The sequence below is a fragment of the Panthera uncia genome, chromosome F2 (assembly GCF_023721935.1).
Source record: "Panthera uncia isolate 11264 chromosome F2, Puncia_PCG_1.0, whole genome shotgun sequence".
Taxonomy (NCBI): domain Eukaryota; kingdom Metazoa; phylum Chordata; class Mammalia; order Carnivora; family Felidae; genus Panthera; species Panthera uncia.
Window position 1 is genome coordinate 41,231,414 of NC_064812.1, and position 14,888 is coordinate 41,246,301.

General features: G+C 43.2%; 2 protein-coding genes and 1 non-coding gene across 3 annotated transcripts in view; 1 reads left to right on the forward strand and 2 right to left on the reverse strand.

The window, feature by feature from the left end:
* Positions 1-14,888, forward strand: part of PLEKHF2 (pleckstrin homology and FYVE domain containing 2) — a 68,063-nt gene that overhangs the window by 20,682 nt on the left and 32,493 nt on the right. The window contains exon 2 of the mRNA XM_049633089.1: positions 8,043-8,106. The gene's annotated coding sequence lies outside the window, so the exon portion shown is untranslated. The remainder of the gene's footprint in view (positions 1-8,042; positions 8,107-14,888) is intronic.
* On the reverse strand, positions 1,847-1,919 carry TRNAK-CUU (transfer RNA lysine (anticodon CUU)). Its single transcript has one exon. It is a non-coding gene; the product is annotated as a tRNA-Lys (tRNA).
* LOC125924526 (uncharacterized) lies at positions 3,058-12,812 on the reverse strand. The gene is given in 1 exon segment (XM_049633084.1): positions 3,058-12,812. A coding segment is annotated over 1 exon segment (2,349 nt). The 5' UTR covers positions 6,391-12,812; the 3' UTR covers positions 3,058-4,041.

Here is a 14,888-nt window from a genome sequence, read left to right on the forward strand (position 1 = left end):
CCCCTGGGGCTTAACCACTGAACACTCAGTGCTCCCTGCACAGACAGGTGGAGGGAAAGTGAGGGGAGCCGACTTAAAAGTGAAGAGCAGCTGGTACCATGGAACTTACCAGTGCATGACCTCCTTGCTTTTACTCCCCAACCCCCCATATTATGATGGCCATGTTTGCTGACAGTCGGTGGCCTTTTCTGGTACTACGTATGTAGGTGTGCCTTACAGGGATTTTAAAATAAATCTAGTCCCAAGTGATTCATTATTCTATTACATTAGTTAGCTGTTGGCAGATCTGTCACACTGTATACAAAAGCTGAGCTATTTTTGTGCTTGTACTTATGAGTCATCTCGCCAACTTTCTGTATATATTTTCTACCACTGTTCTATAATCACATTTTTTCATTCTGGGAATACAGGTGTTAATTATGTTTTTACTTTCTCCTACATTCTTTTTATTCTGAGACCAAAATAGCAACAACAAACAAAAATATCTTTATTTCTTTAATATCCTATGGAGATGTCTAAAACTGACTTTGACACCCGTGCTGCAACTTAGATCTGAAGTTATAAATAAGCTACTGTAAATGTTCTTCTGAGATTTGCAATCAGCAAAAGTGTATATCAAGATAGCCTTGCATTTGTAGAGCCTGTCATAGTGTGTGCTCATCTTACCAAATGACTAAGTCTTCAAAAATTCTTTTTTGTGTTCACTAGATCTGCCTTGTCCATCATTGCTATTGAACTTTAAAAAGTTCATCTTAAACCCTCAATATGTGTTTACACCAAGAGAGCTGAAGGAGAGAGGGAAAAATATACAGTGACTCAAGAAAAGATGGATTTGGGGGCGCGTGGGTGGCTCAGTCGGTTGAGCGTCCGACTTCGGCTCAGGTCATGATCTCTGTCCATGAGTTCGAGCCCCGCGTCGGGCTCTGTGCTGACTGCTCAGAGCCTGGAGGCTGTTTCAGATTCTGTGTCTCCCTCTCTCTCTGACCCTCCCCCGTTCATGCTCTGTCTCTCTCTGTCTCAAAAATAAATAAACGTTAAAAAAAAAAATTAAAAAAAAAAAAAAGGAAGGATGGATTTGTATGGCAGAGAAGACTACAAAACATGTGTTTCATTTACTACACTATTTCTGGAAGGTCTCCCTTTGGCAACTTTAAAAACATTTTTTTTTTCATGTTTATTTTTGAGAGAGAGAGAGAGAGAGAGAGAGAGACTGCGCATGTGCGCGTGTGCAGGGGAGGGGCACAGAGAGAGGGAGAAAGAGAATCCCAAGCAGGCTCCCTACTGTCAGCACAAAGCCCAACGTGGGACTCAATCCCACCAACTGCAAGATCATGACCTGAGCCGAAATCAAAAGTCAGCCACTTAACCAACTGAGCCACCAAGGCGCCCCACCTTGGCAACTTTTAAGTGTTGTTATATCATTTCTTGGAGGCTTCTCTAGCTGTTCAAATGTGGTGAAAAGATGAGAGAATTGTAATATGAAGGTAAGGGAGGGTCTGGCTCCTCTGATTGAAAAACGTTTTTCCATTTTCCCCTTTTATGTCACCTCGAAACCCTGTCGAGTTGACTCAGTCACACTGGCTGGAGCTGAGTTGCATATACTTGAAGGGACACACACTTCCCCATTCGTATGACCACACTGGGAAGTTAGAAGCATAACTTTGACTCAACAGGAATTTTTCTGTCCACATACTTTCCATATCCAAGCTGTCAGGCCTCAGATGAAGGTCTTTACACTGTGCCAAAGTTTATTTTCATGGGCATCAAACCCAATTGCTCAACAGATAGCTTGTTGTTGCTGCTGCTGTTGTTGTTGTTGTTGTTATTTGTTTTTAAGTAAACTCTACACTCAACATGAGGCTTGAACTCACGACCCTGAGATCAAGAGTCACATGCTCTACCAACTGAGCCAGCCAAGCACCTCTCAACAGATAGTTTTGAGAGAAATTTGGACCTCAGAGAGCTTCCCATAGTCATTTGTCTAGACCGATGCCCTAAAATTACTGATGTCCACAAGTCAACTTGTGGACTTAAGGGATGACACTTAAGGAATGACACTCCTCAACAGCTGAAAATATGAGATGTTCTTGATTTTTTAAAATATTTCATAGATGCTGCAGATGATAATTTTGTTCTGCAACCATAACAACAGGGGCCCGGACCACTCTTTTTGTGGTAACTATTCTCAATATATTTTCGGCTCAGTTTCACCTTATTTTGAAGTGAAAATACACATATTCTAGAGAACCGAAGGTAGTGCAGGGTGGCTGGATCATTGTTGGTATTAATTAATAACAATCAGTCTTTTTGTTGAAATCAACAGAAAATCCAATTTACACTGATTTAACAAAAGAAATTCATTGTCTCACCTAAAAGGCAAGAGGTTGTTCAGGCCAGAGATGATTCAGGCCATAGAGATAAGTCTTGATGGTGTCAAGGGCCTCATTTCTTTTCCTCTCTCTGTTCTGGCTTCTACTATGGAAGCTGTACCCCCAGGCAGACTTCCTTCATGGTTGCAAGATGAATGTCAATAGTCCTGAGGTCATATGATTCCTTGTTCATGTCAGAAGGACAGAGAACATCTTTTTCTTCAATTATCAAATAAACTCCTGGGTTTCATTCCAGGAATGGGACCATTTACTGGATCCAGGAATATGGGGTAGCATGCTGGGCAAAAGTAAGCTCATCCCTGGAGCAGAGGGAGAATTAATCACATGTAAACTGTTTTGCTGAGAATGGGGTAGAAATGGTTATGCAAAAGAAAATGGGGGCAATGTTTTACCAAAAGAGGAGTATATGGATACAAGGAGGGAAAAACAACCAACATCCTTTATGGAGTGTTGGGAGGAAAATTGTAAACTACCCAGAAAAGTAGTCATAGTTGTTATGCCCAGAATTCGTGATCCCCAAATACCGCCAGGGAGCCGAGTCCGATGTAAAAGCAAAAGAGCCTTTATTCAGGCTAGCTTGAGCTCAATCCCCTACCTGCACCGACGACGCAGCGGTGAGATACCGGGGAGAGAGTGAGTTTCAAAAGGACAAAGGTTTTATTGGGGCCGAGGGGCAGTTGGTGAGGTAATGGCTATGGCCTCAGCCAATTGGCTGGGGAAGGGTCCGAGTCCTGTTAGGCAGGTGAGGGGGGGGTTACTCAAGGGGAGGAGGTGTGGTCAAGGTGAAGGACACAGAACAAGATGGAGTCGGCCTGCGTAGGCCCGCCCTTTCATTCCCCCCTTGTCATGTAGCTGAGGGACCCAATCATGGGACCGGCTGCATTTATGGTGACAAGGGGAACAGAGTTTGGAGGTTTACGCAAAGTTCTGGGAACCAAGTGTCCCTGGGGTGGCTCTGGGAGGTCTGATTAAGTATTGTCCCCAAGCTGGTGTCTATGATCTGCCAGGTGATGTTTTGAGGGGCGTGGGGACTCCCGGCAGCATGAGCAATGACAAGCAGAGTTAACAGAGTTACCAATATTAGGTGGGTCGAATGCGCTGTAGCTTGAGCTTGAGCAGGTTGTGTTGGTCCCGACTGATGGCCCATCGCGTGACAAAGTCCTTCCGGATCGAGGAGGGGTCCGCTGGCCGAACGTGGGTGTGATGGACCCAGGTCGCGATGCCGTCTACCTTGAGAGCGGTGGGGGTTGTCAACACCACGATGTAGGGTCCCTTCCAGCGCGGCTCGAGGGTCTCTCGGTGGTGCCTCTTGACATAGACCGTCTCCCGGCCTGTACTGATGAGGTGTCGGGGTCGGGCCAGCCTCATAGATGGCACGGAGGCGTGGCCAAATGTCCTCGTGCACCCTCTGGAGCCCTCTCAAGGAAAGAAAAAGTTCTTGATCTTTAAACTCAGCAATAAGTTCAGCTCGAAGGCTGGGAATAACAGGGGGTGGCCTGCCAAACATGATCTCGTAGGGAGTAAAACCCAGAGTGTAAGGAGTGTTTCTAACCCGGTAAAGGGCGTACGGTAGGAGAGTCACCCAGTCCCCGCCAGTCTCCATGGTTAATTTGGTAAGGGTCTCTTTTAGGGTTCTATTCATTCTTTCTACCTATCCTGAGCTCTGGGGCCTATAAGCACAATGTAATTTCCAGTTTGCCCCCACCGCCTTGGCTACTGCCTGTGTTACCTGCGAGATAAAAGCTGGTCCATTGTCTGATCCTACCATGGCAGGAAAACCATACCTGGGTAAGATGTCTTCTAGTAGCTTCTTAGCCACCGTCTGAGCCGTTCCATGCTTGGCTGGGTATGCCTCCACCCAGCCAGAGAAGGTATCTGTAAATACCAGGTCCTCGTGTAGTGCCTCGTCGAAGATGGTGGGTGAATTTTTGAATCCCTGAGGTAGCCGTGTCCAGGTGAGTTGCCCACTGTAGCCCTCCTCCAGATCATGCCACTCAAAGGCGAACAAGGGTTGGCTCTGGGGTGCCAACGGCAGACTGAAGGCGTCCTTTAAATCTAGTACAGTATACCAGACCCTGGAGGGTGCCAAGGAGCTCAAGAGAGTATATGGGTTGGGAACAGTTGGGTGTATGTCCACGACCCTCTTATTTACTTCCCGGAGGTCTTGTACTGGTCGGTAGTCATTTGTGTGAGGCTTTTTGACCGGCAGTAAGGGGGTGTTCCAGGCAGACTGGCAAGGAACTAGTACCCCTAGGCTTCGTAGTCTCTGGATGTGTGGCTGGATCCCCTTCCAGGCCTCCTGAGACATGGGGTATTGTTTGATCCTTACCGGACTCTCTCCTGGCTTGAGCTCTACCAGGACTGGGGTCCTGTGAGCGGCTAGTCCCATCCCCCCTGTCTCTGCCCAAACCAAGGGGAATTCTTGTAGCCATCTGTCTATATTATTCTCTCTCGGGAGCGCCTCCTGGTGGAGGAGGTATTCATCCTCCAGTTTCATGGTCAGGACCTGGATGGGGTGGCCCTTGCCATCGGTGACCTGAGGCCCCCCTTGTCTGAAAGTTATCTGAGCTCCAATCTTGGTCAGTAAGTCCCATCTTAACAGCGGGTAGGGGCATTCTGGTATTACCATAAAGGAGTGGGATACCCGGCCCGTTCCCAAATCTACTGTTCTTCGGGTAGTCCATGAATACTGGCTCATACCAGTTGCCCCTTGTACCCAGGACTTCTTGCTAGCTGGTTTTCCTTGTGGGGTGCGGAGGACCGAATGTTGTGCTCCGGTGTCGACAAGGAAGTCAACAGGGGTCCCCTCCACTTTAACAGTTACCCTGGGTTCGGGGAGAGGGTCCGAACCCTGACTCCCCTAATCACTTAGTTCATCTAGCTCTAGGACTTTTACTCGATCAGTCTTGCTTCCCTTCCCGCCGGCCCTTTTTGGACAATCTCAGGCCCAATGCCCTATCTCCTTGCAGTATGTGCACTGATCCTTCTGCAGCCTCTGCTTCCCCCCCTTGGTGGTTCCTTTACCTTTTCTTGCGTCGTCTGCCAGCTGCCAGAGACGGCGGTCTCGTTCCTCAGGGAAGTCAGCAGTGGTAGCTAGTAGTATTCTGGCCAGGTCTCGAGTCTGCTTACTGCTGGCAGCCGCCATGGCGCGAGCCTGCTTGTCCTCAGGAGGCTCCCGGTTATTATATACCTTTTTAGCTACCACCAGTAAGTCCTGCAGACTTTTTTCTCCTAGTCTATCTATTTTCTGTAATTTTCTCCTAATGTCTATGGCCGATTGGTTTACAAAGGCCATGATAACAGCTGCATTGCTTTCCGGAGCCTCTGGATCCATGGGGGTATAGGTACAGAATGCCTCCATGATCCATTCTAAAAAGGCAGGCGGAGATTCATCTTTTCCCTGTTGTACATTTCCTACCTTGGCCAAATTGGTTGGCTTTCTAGCAGCCATTCGGAGACCCCCCATTAGAGTCTGGCGGTAGACCCGGAGCCTCTCCTTACCTTCTGCTGTGTTGAAATCCCACTGGGGCCGAGTTAAGGGGAAGGAGGCATCTATCTGAGCCTGGTTGGTGGTGGGATTCCCGTCTGCGCCCGGAACTAGTTTTCGGGCCTGATTGAGGATACTTTCTCTTTCTTCAGTCGTGAACAGGACCTGCAAAAGCTGCTGGCAATCATCCCACGTGGGCTGATGGGTAAAAAGAACAGAGTCTAATAAATCAATAAGCCCTGCCGGTTTCTCGGAAAACTTAGGATTATGAGCTTTCCAATTGTAGAGGTCACTAGTGGCGAAAGGCCAATAGTGATGGGGCTGATTCCCCTCCACGTCTGGGGGTTCGGTGGCTCGCAGGGGCACAATAGTGGAGTAGGCGGCGGAGGCGGGTTGCTCCCTCTGAGCCCTTTGTCTGGTAAAGGGCGGGCTTCCCACTGGAGCGTTTCTGCCTCCCGCTCTCAGAACAGCGTCTGCCTCCCCCAGAGGGGGAGGATGGTGTTCTTCCAGCATCCTAGAGGGGTTATACGGGGGAGGAAAAAATTAATTTTTCTTCAGTACCCCCCTGTAGGACAGGGTAGAGGGGTGCTGAAGGCTGGGTAAGACTTTTCTTCTTCTTTGTCCCCTGCAAAGCAAGAATGGGTTTGGCTCTGGAGGGAGCGGGGCTAGGAAGGGCTTAAGCCAAGAGGGTGGGTCTTCTACAAGGTCCTGCCAAGTGATAATGTAAGGGAGCTGATCAAGATGGCCCGTCTTAGGCTGAGAGATGATACTCCTGACTCGGTGGATGGTAGGGAGGTCGAAGGTCCCCTCTGGTGGCCATCCGACATTGAAAGTTGGCCACTCGCTAGAACAAAAAAACTGCAACCGACCCTTTCGGACTTCCACACTGAGGTTGTTAGCTCTTCCCCTCACATCCTTAAAGTGATCAATCATAATACTTAGAGGAGTAGTCTGAGTCTGTCCCATAATGTCCATCCAGTAAGTCCACAGAACAAAACAGAGAAACACAAAAACAGACAAACAGAGGGCCCCTAGAAAGTCTTCCAACTCCATAGAAGCAAAACTGAGAGCTAGCTTAGACATTTGAGGGGATTCCACGTCCCTCCAAAACCGATGAGGGGATTCCACGTCCCTCCAAAGACGACGGCCTCACGCCGACCAGTGGGAGCGACCCGCCTCGTCTCAGACCTTTGAGGGGATTCCACGTCCCTCCAGAAGGGAGGATCGGAACGTCTTCTGAAACTCCCAGCCCGTGGTCCTCCAGTGCGTCCACTTAGACCGCGTCGGGCCCTACCAGAATTCCAGAAATGAGCTCACACAGAAAAGACAGAACAAACAGACACTAACCGTGGCCAGTCAGGCTCTCCAGGTCGGGGCTCCCTCGGGGGTCTTGGGGATCCCGGACGAGCCCCTAAATGTTATGCCCAGAATTCGTGATCCCCAAATACCGCCAGGGAGCCGAGTCCGATGTAAAAGCAAAAGAGCCTTTATTCGAGCTAGCTCGAGCTCAATCCCCTACCTGCACCGACGACGCAGCGGTGAGATACCAGGGAGAGCGAGTTTCAAAAGGACAAAGGTTTTATTGGGGCCTAGGGGCAGTTGGTGAGGTAATGGCTATGGCCTCGGCCGATTGGCTGGGGAAGTGTCCGAGTCCTGTTAGGCAGGTGAGGGGGGAGTTACTCAAGGGGAGGAGGTGTGGTCAAGGTGAAGGACACAGAACAAGATGGAGTCGGCCTGCGTAGGCCCGCCCTTTCAATAGTGAAGGGGTTTGTTAAGGAGTCTGAACTCGACATCCTTTGAAGGGTTATAATCAGCTATTATCACCCAACATCTACAGAAAGATCTCCAGAGCCATTTAATAAGGCTTTTTTTGTGTGGTTGTAAGAGTTTGATGTCTGGTTAGTGAGTACATGGATGCCTATTATTTTCGTCTTTGTATTCTTTTGTTATGTTTAGAATATTTTACAATTAAAAAGTGAAAGTAATGTAAAGTCATAGTAGACATTATATCATTTTTTCTCCTTGCCTCATAACCAAGAAACTATATTTCCTTGTTTACTTTGTGCTGACCTATAGGCTTTAGGCAGCCTATATGATATCTATCCCTTCTGGGCTGAGGTAGAGAAAGGTCCTGTGTAAACTTTTAGTTCTGCCTTCTCCTTTAGGATGATAATGATGGCCAGCTGTTGAGATGATGGAGCCACAAGAGCAAAGCAGCTTCCTTGGAAAGTAAGTAGTCACATACTCTGGTTATCAATTTCTGTGTGTCAAATAACTCTAAAACTTACTGGCTTAAAGCAATAATTTTGTATTACCTCCCATAGTTCTGTGTGTGCTGAGTGGGCTCGGCTTGACCATTCTCCCTAGGGGTCTCTCATACTGTTGCAGAAAGTTGTTGGCTAAATCTGCAGTCTTTTGACCACTCACCTGAGTTCGAGGTCCAAAATGGTTAGAATTGATGCTATCAACTGGGTGCTCTGGAGCTATCAACCACAGCACCTGTATGTCTTGGGCTTCTTACTGCATGGGTCCTAGGTTCTGAGAGGAAGCAGCCCAAGAGTGTGTGTCCCAAGAGACCCAGGAGGAATTAAAAGTTTTCTTATGACCTATCCTCAGATGTCACACACCATCATTGCTGCCATATTCTATTGATCAGGGCAAGTCACCAAGACCAATCCAGATTCAAAGCAAGGGAAATTGGACTCCTACATTTGATATAGGGAGTAGCATGTGGTACAGGGAGGGTAAATACTGATAGTGGCCATCTTTTATTATCTGCTATATCTGACCTGACCTACAGTGGACTTGAGATGAGCAAAAAATAAATTTTATGTGTGAAGCCATAGAAATTTGGGGGGTTGTCTGTTACCTTAGCATAAGACTCACTTAAGCTATCAAACAGAATGGGAATTATAGAAAATATGAAAAAGTTCAAAGAAAAAGAATGACCGTGATTAACCTTTCATATTTCCTTCTAACCTTTTATTCATATTTTAATATAGTGATCATGCCATGTGGATAAGTTTATAGTGTTTTTTCCCCACTTAGAATTTTAATATAAATATAGCCCTTTCTTACACAGAAGTCTTAGTAAAGACTTTAAATTATTATTTTTTGAAGATTTTATTTTTAAGTAATCCCTACACTCAACATGGGGCTCGAACTTACAACCCCAAGATCAAGAGTCACATGCTCTACAGACTGATGCAGCCAGGTGCCTCAAGACTTTAAATTATTGAATAATATTTCATTGATAAAGCACTCAACTGCTTCAAAATACACATTTAGTGTTTTCCCCCTTTACTTAATGTCATAAATAATGCTGCCATAAATATCTTTGTGCATAAAGCATTATTTCTTTTTGATAAATTATATTCATTCATCTTTAGATCCTTGATTTTATAAGGTTTTATCCTAATAAATGTCTTGACATCATCCCTAACTGTATTTCCTGTGGACAGTGCCCCAGTTTATAGTTCTAGTCCTGATCTCTCCACTTACTCTAGACTTGACATCACTAGTTGTGATCACTAATAGGCATTTCAAACCAAATATGTCAAATTATTCTTGATTCTCCTTCCATTTCTCAAACCAGTTCCTTTCCTAGGCATCCTTATCCCAGTCGATGAGGCCATGATCTGCTCAACTGCTTACGCCTAAGCCTGGGAGTTACTCTGCATTCCTCCCATTCCCTTGCCTTCTTGCAGTCAGTTAGCAAGTCCTACCTGTTTTATCTCCAAGGTATACCTCATTTGTCCATTTCTCCTTCCAAAGCTGCCCACAAGGCCATGCTATCATCATCTTCCTCTGAGCTACTGTGATGTTTTGCTGAGAGGTCTTCCTGTTTCCATTTTTGTTTTCAATTCTGAGTTAAATCTGTTAAAACTGTAAATCAAATAGCGTCACTCTCCTGCTTATAGCCAGGCCCCTCTGGTTCAGCCCAGAACGCTTCTGGCTTCTACCTACCTCACTTAGCTCTTAACACCAGCTCCTCCCCTGCCACACTGATCTCTCTACTCTGAGTTCACTATAAACTCTTTCTGCCTCAGGGCCTTTGCATAATGTTCCTTCCTGTCCTTGAACACTTTTCTCTACCTCTTCCTGGAGTTGCCTCTTTCTCATCTTTCAATTCGATTGTCTTGTCGATTGTCGTCTTCTTAGAGAAGCTGTATGGACTATTCTATTTAAAATAGCCAGTCACTTTCCATTAAGTACTCTGTGATGGCTCCAGAACTTTTATTGAAGAATAGTTTAGGGACAATAAATAATCTGGTTGAGAATGTGGGATGGTGGGAAGGGCTATGACACGTGTCTTGAAGATTCATTTACATAGCAGTTTACATTAGACTGAGAGACTATCAGTAGTCTTCTCAAAGATCAGTAATAGTGGTGGTGGGGTTGATGAATATTATGGGGATAAAACACCTCCCACCCTAAACACTCCTGGGTGATGTCATTGTACTTACCGTATCTGTTTCCTTTACTGCACTCATCACTGTCTGTAATTATCTTATTTTCTGTGCTTTCTCCCCTTGCTAGAATCTAGGCTCCTTAAAAACATAGTTCTTGTCTGATTTCCCTCCATACCCCATGCTACCCCCAACTCTAAGAACAATATCTAACTCATAGCAGTCAATAGATATTTTTAATAAGTTAATGAATTGCTTTATAGATAAATAGGACTAATTTACTCTATTTTATATTTCCACCCAACCTTATCACCAAGTAGATGTCCATGGATTATTTTGGTTTTCAAATCCAAGATGTGCATATTTATGTTTCTATACATATACATGACACTCCATTTCTGGGAAAGTAGAATGTGTGTCAGGATTCCTCACACAGGAAGGCGGAAGCTAGGAGAAAATAAGGTAAAGATATGCTGGAGATGATATGGAAAAAAAAAAAGACAGTAAAAGGGTTCAGTACTTGGAGAATATGGAAAGAAGGTGCTGCATGCAGAAGAGACCATTCATACCTTTGCATTATCATTAAAAAGCTATTCAGTGTTTTCCAGATCAAAATGTTCTTTCTAACCTTTAGGAGTTTTGACCCCAGCTTTAGAAATAGTACTCTGCACCACGTCCTATGGTCTCTGGCTGTAAGCCTGTCTCTTGACTGTGTTCCCTGTTTCTTGGCTGGTTTCCTGCCTTGCCACTCAGTTTCATTTCCAAATTCGGGTTTCCTTATGTGTGAGTCATAGTTCAATAAACAGTGATTGTATGTGCTGAGGCTCAAATGAGGCAGAGCAGGGCTACTACTCTGCAAAGACTTTGGACATTTTCGCCAGAGTACTCTTGGTCCAGGCACCTCACCCCTCTTCTAGAACCAGGGGCCCTGTTGTATTTGGCCATGCCTGCCTGTTCTGGCACCCACCAGGCCTGGTGGCTGAACTTGGGCTAAGAAGTGAAGAAACATATGGGTGGGTTTGGATAGAAGTCAGGGACTGAGATGGGTGCTGGGGGCTGCTCCATACAGAGCCAGAGGGAGACTAGGTAAGGAGTGCAGTTGGGTGGTTACAACTGAATGATGGCTTGTTTTCATAGGATTTGTTCTGCTTGTGAACATTCTTCATTTGTTGTCAATCTAGAGTGTATGAAGAGTCACTAAAGAGGCACAGATATGAAGGAAGGACCTTTGCAAGAACTGGCCAGAGATCTATAAATCAGGCATGTCAAGGTTTAATATACTATTTCCTGCCTTGTCACATAAGTGATAAAATTTATATTTTATTAATAATTTCAACAGCAATAACATTTAGTACTATAACATTACCACCACATCCACTGTTTATTTAAGACCCTCTATTTTCCAGGCATCTACTATTTGCTATGTGCTTTGCTTATATTAGCCCCAATCTTTATAATCCTAGGGCATAGGGGATTATTTTCCCATTTTTACCAATTTTTACTAACAAGAAAATTGAACAGAACAGTTAAGCCATTTACACAAGGTTATAAGCTAATAAGTTGTAGAATCAGAATTTGAACTCAGGTCTATCTGGCTTCAAACTATGAAAGTTTTTATTTTTATTTTAAAATGAATTTTTAATGAAATCATGCTTAAATTTCTTCCCTTTCCATAAAAGTATGAACGACCTGTTTACACTACTACTCCAGAAAAGTATATTGCTTTTTAAAATAGATTCTTTCAATAATATTTGGATTTAAAGTTACTGTTGGATTTTATTTAATCTGGCACCAACTTTTAAAAACATAATACGGTATTCTCATTTTGCAGTTTCCATACTTATTTTAAGCTAGTTTATAGAAGGTAAACTTTTTCAATAACTGCTTGTGGAGGTCAACGTTTTGTCATTTACAAGAGTTAATGTTGAGAAATAAGGCATTTGTTGTATAATTCCACTCAACTGGCAGGGAAGGTAATGTGCAAATAATTTAGGAATTTTCTACAGAAGAAAGCAGACATTGTGCCTTTTTGTGTATAGAGTACTTGAATATGATTTTTACTTCATTGAAAAACTTACCCATGATTATGACTTGTGTTTTTTTTTAATAAAACAATACATACTTATTGTAGAATATTGGTAAAACACATAAGAAAAAGAATCATGTATAATTCTACCAAAGATAAAAAAAATTAATGTAGTTGTATATTTTACATGTCCCTTTTATACAAAAGTTTCCATATTTTACATGTAATTTACTATCCTACCTGGAATTTATTTCAGGATGGGGTGTTGAGCCTTATGTTTCTAGAAAAACAGAGATGAGCATGGAACTAGTTCCTTAGTTTCCAATATGACGTGATGTCCCTGTTGGAAATATATAAACTCAGTTTGAAGTGAGACAAATCCCTGATCAATTTATACCCACTGTTGGAAAAATTCACAAGATTCTTGATGTATACTAGATGCATATGTTAAAACTCCCAAGATCAAGATAAAAAAATTTAAGTTTATTTATTTATTTTGAGGGAGAGAGAGAGAGAGAGAGAGAGAGAGAAAGCACACGCAGAGGAGGGGCAGAGAGAGAGGGAAACAGAGAATCCCAAGCAGGTTCCATGCAGGGCAGAGTCCAACGTGGGGCTCAATCCCAGAACCCTGGAATCAGGAGCTGAGCTGAAATCAAGAGTCAGATGCTCAACTGACTGAGCCATCCAGGTGTCCCAACATCAAATTTCTGCCAAGAAAATTTATTTTTTTTTATATTAATAAGGTTCTGTGTTCAAATTTAAATGTCATTTTTGAAGGGCATCTTGGTGGCTCACGGTTGATTTCAGCTCAGGTCACGATCCCAGAGTTATAGGATCAAGCTCTGTGTTGGGCTCTGCCCTGAGTGTGGAGCCTGCTGAAGAGTCTCTCTCTCTCTCTCTCTCTCTCTCTCTCTCTCTCCCTCTGCCCCTCTCTCCTGCTCATGCTCTCTCTCTAAAATAAAAAAAAATAATAATAAAAATGTCATTTTTTGATTCTGAGGTAAGATAGCTTGACAGATTGTTAAAAGCGCAGTAGTCGAGAAATACAATTTACAATAAATCTTTCAAGAAATGAATTAAAATTCCTTACAAAAAGCTTCTCAACTCCCCAGCCTTAAATTCTAACCTTTCCAAGAGACATATGCAATATTTTTTTCCCTTTGTATGGATTTTATTTTTTAGAGCAGTTTTAGGTTCACAGCAAAATTGGGTGGAAAGTACAGAGTTCCATAAATCTCCTGCCCTTACACAAGCAAGCCTCCACCACTCTCAACAGCCTGCACCAGAGTGGTGCATTTGTTACAGTCAATGAACCTACACTGACATGTCCTTATCACCCAAAGTCCATAGTTTATATTAAGTTCCCCCCTGCTATAAATTTTGACAAATTATATAGTGACATGTATCCACCATTATAGTATCATATAGAAGTTTCACTGCCCTAAAAATCCTATTTATCCCTCCCTTCCCCCTAATGTCTGGCAACCACTGATCATTTTACTGTCTTGCAATATTTTTGAGAGAATTTTCTTTGTCATTTAATCGGAAAACATTTCTAAATGATCTTCTAAGACATGACTATAAGGCTCTCTAATAAAATAGCATAGAACTACATTTCCACGAATCACGAGGCCTTCTTGCTTTAAAGCAAAAAGTAGACAATGATGCAATTGGGGGATGTGGTTATAACTTGGATTATTCTCTTCACATAATGAAGTTTTATAAGGAATATAGTATCTGTTCCTACTTCCTGCAGCCCAGGATGTGATTGTGCCAAACTAGTTTGTACAACACAGTGGTGAGCAAAGCCACAAACATCCCATATTTAAATGTTTAGAAAGACCCACTGTGTATGATAGATTATAGCCAGGGAGCATCTTGTCTTCTGCAAGAAGAAAAAATTCACTTTTTGTTCACTGAGGAATTAGAAAACATAAAGTACATTGTTTTTTAATCATGTTGCTGTCAGTCTGGACCTATTTTGAGACTGGATATTTAAGACAGCTATCCTAGTTTGTTTTGAATTATTTAGTATTGTTTCTTTAGTGCTTTATTATATATATATATATTTTTTTTTTAATGGGTTTTTTTTTTTTGTGTGTTTTTTTTGGGGGGGGGGGTAATTTCAAACTCACAGTTTGCACAAACAGAAATTATAGCAAGAACATCCATAAACTCTTTACCCAGATTCATCTACTAACATTTTACTCCATTTGCTTTATCAGTTATGTAAGTGATTTCTTTCTTTTAGAGGTAATATTTACATTATATGTTATGTATGAAATATTTTCTGAATCATTTGAGGGTATATTATATACCTCATCGTCTTTTACCCCTAAATAGTGTGTATATCCTAATAGGGACTTTCTCTTAAATGACCAAGACAGTAAATTTAACTTTAATATAATACCTTTGTCTACTTTTCTGTTCATATTCCGATTTTTTTCAATTGGCCCAAAAATGTCCTTTGTAGCGTTCTTCCCTTCCGCTAGAGGGCCTAGTCTAGGGTCAGGTATTATATTTAGTTGCCATGTCTTTTCACCTCTTTTATTTTATTTATTTATTTTTTAAGTTTG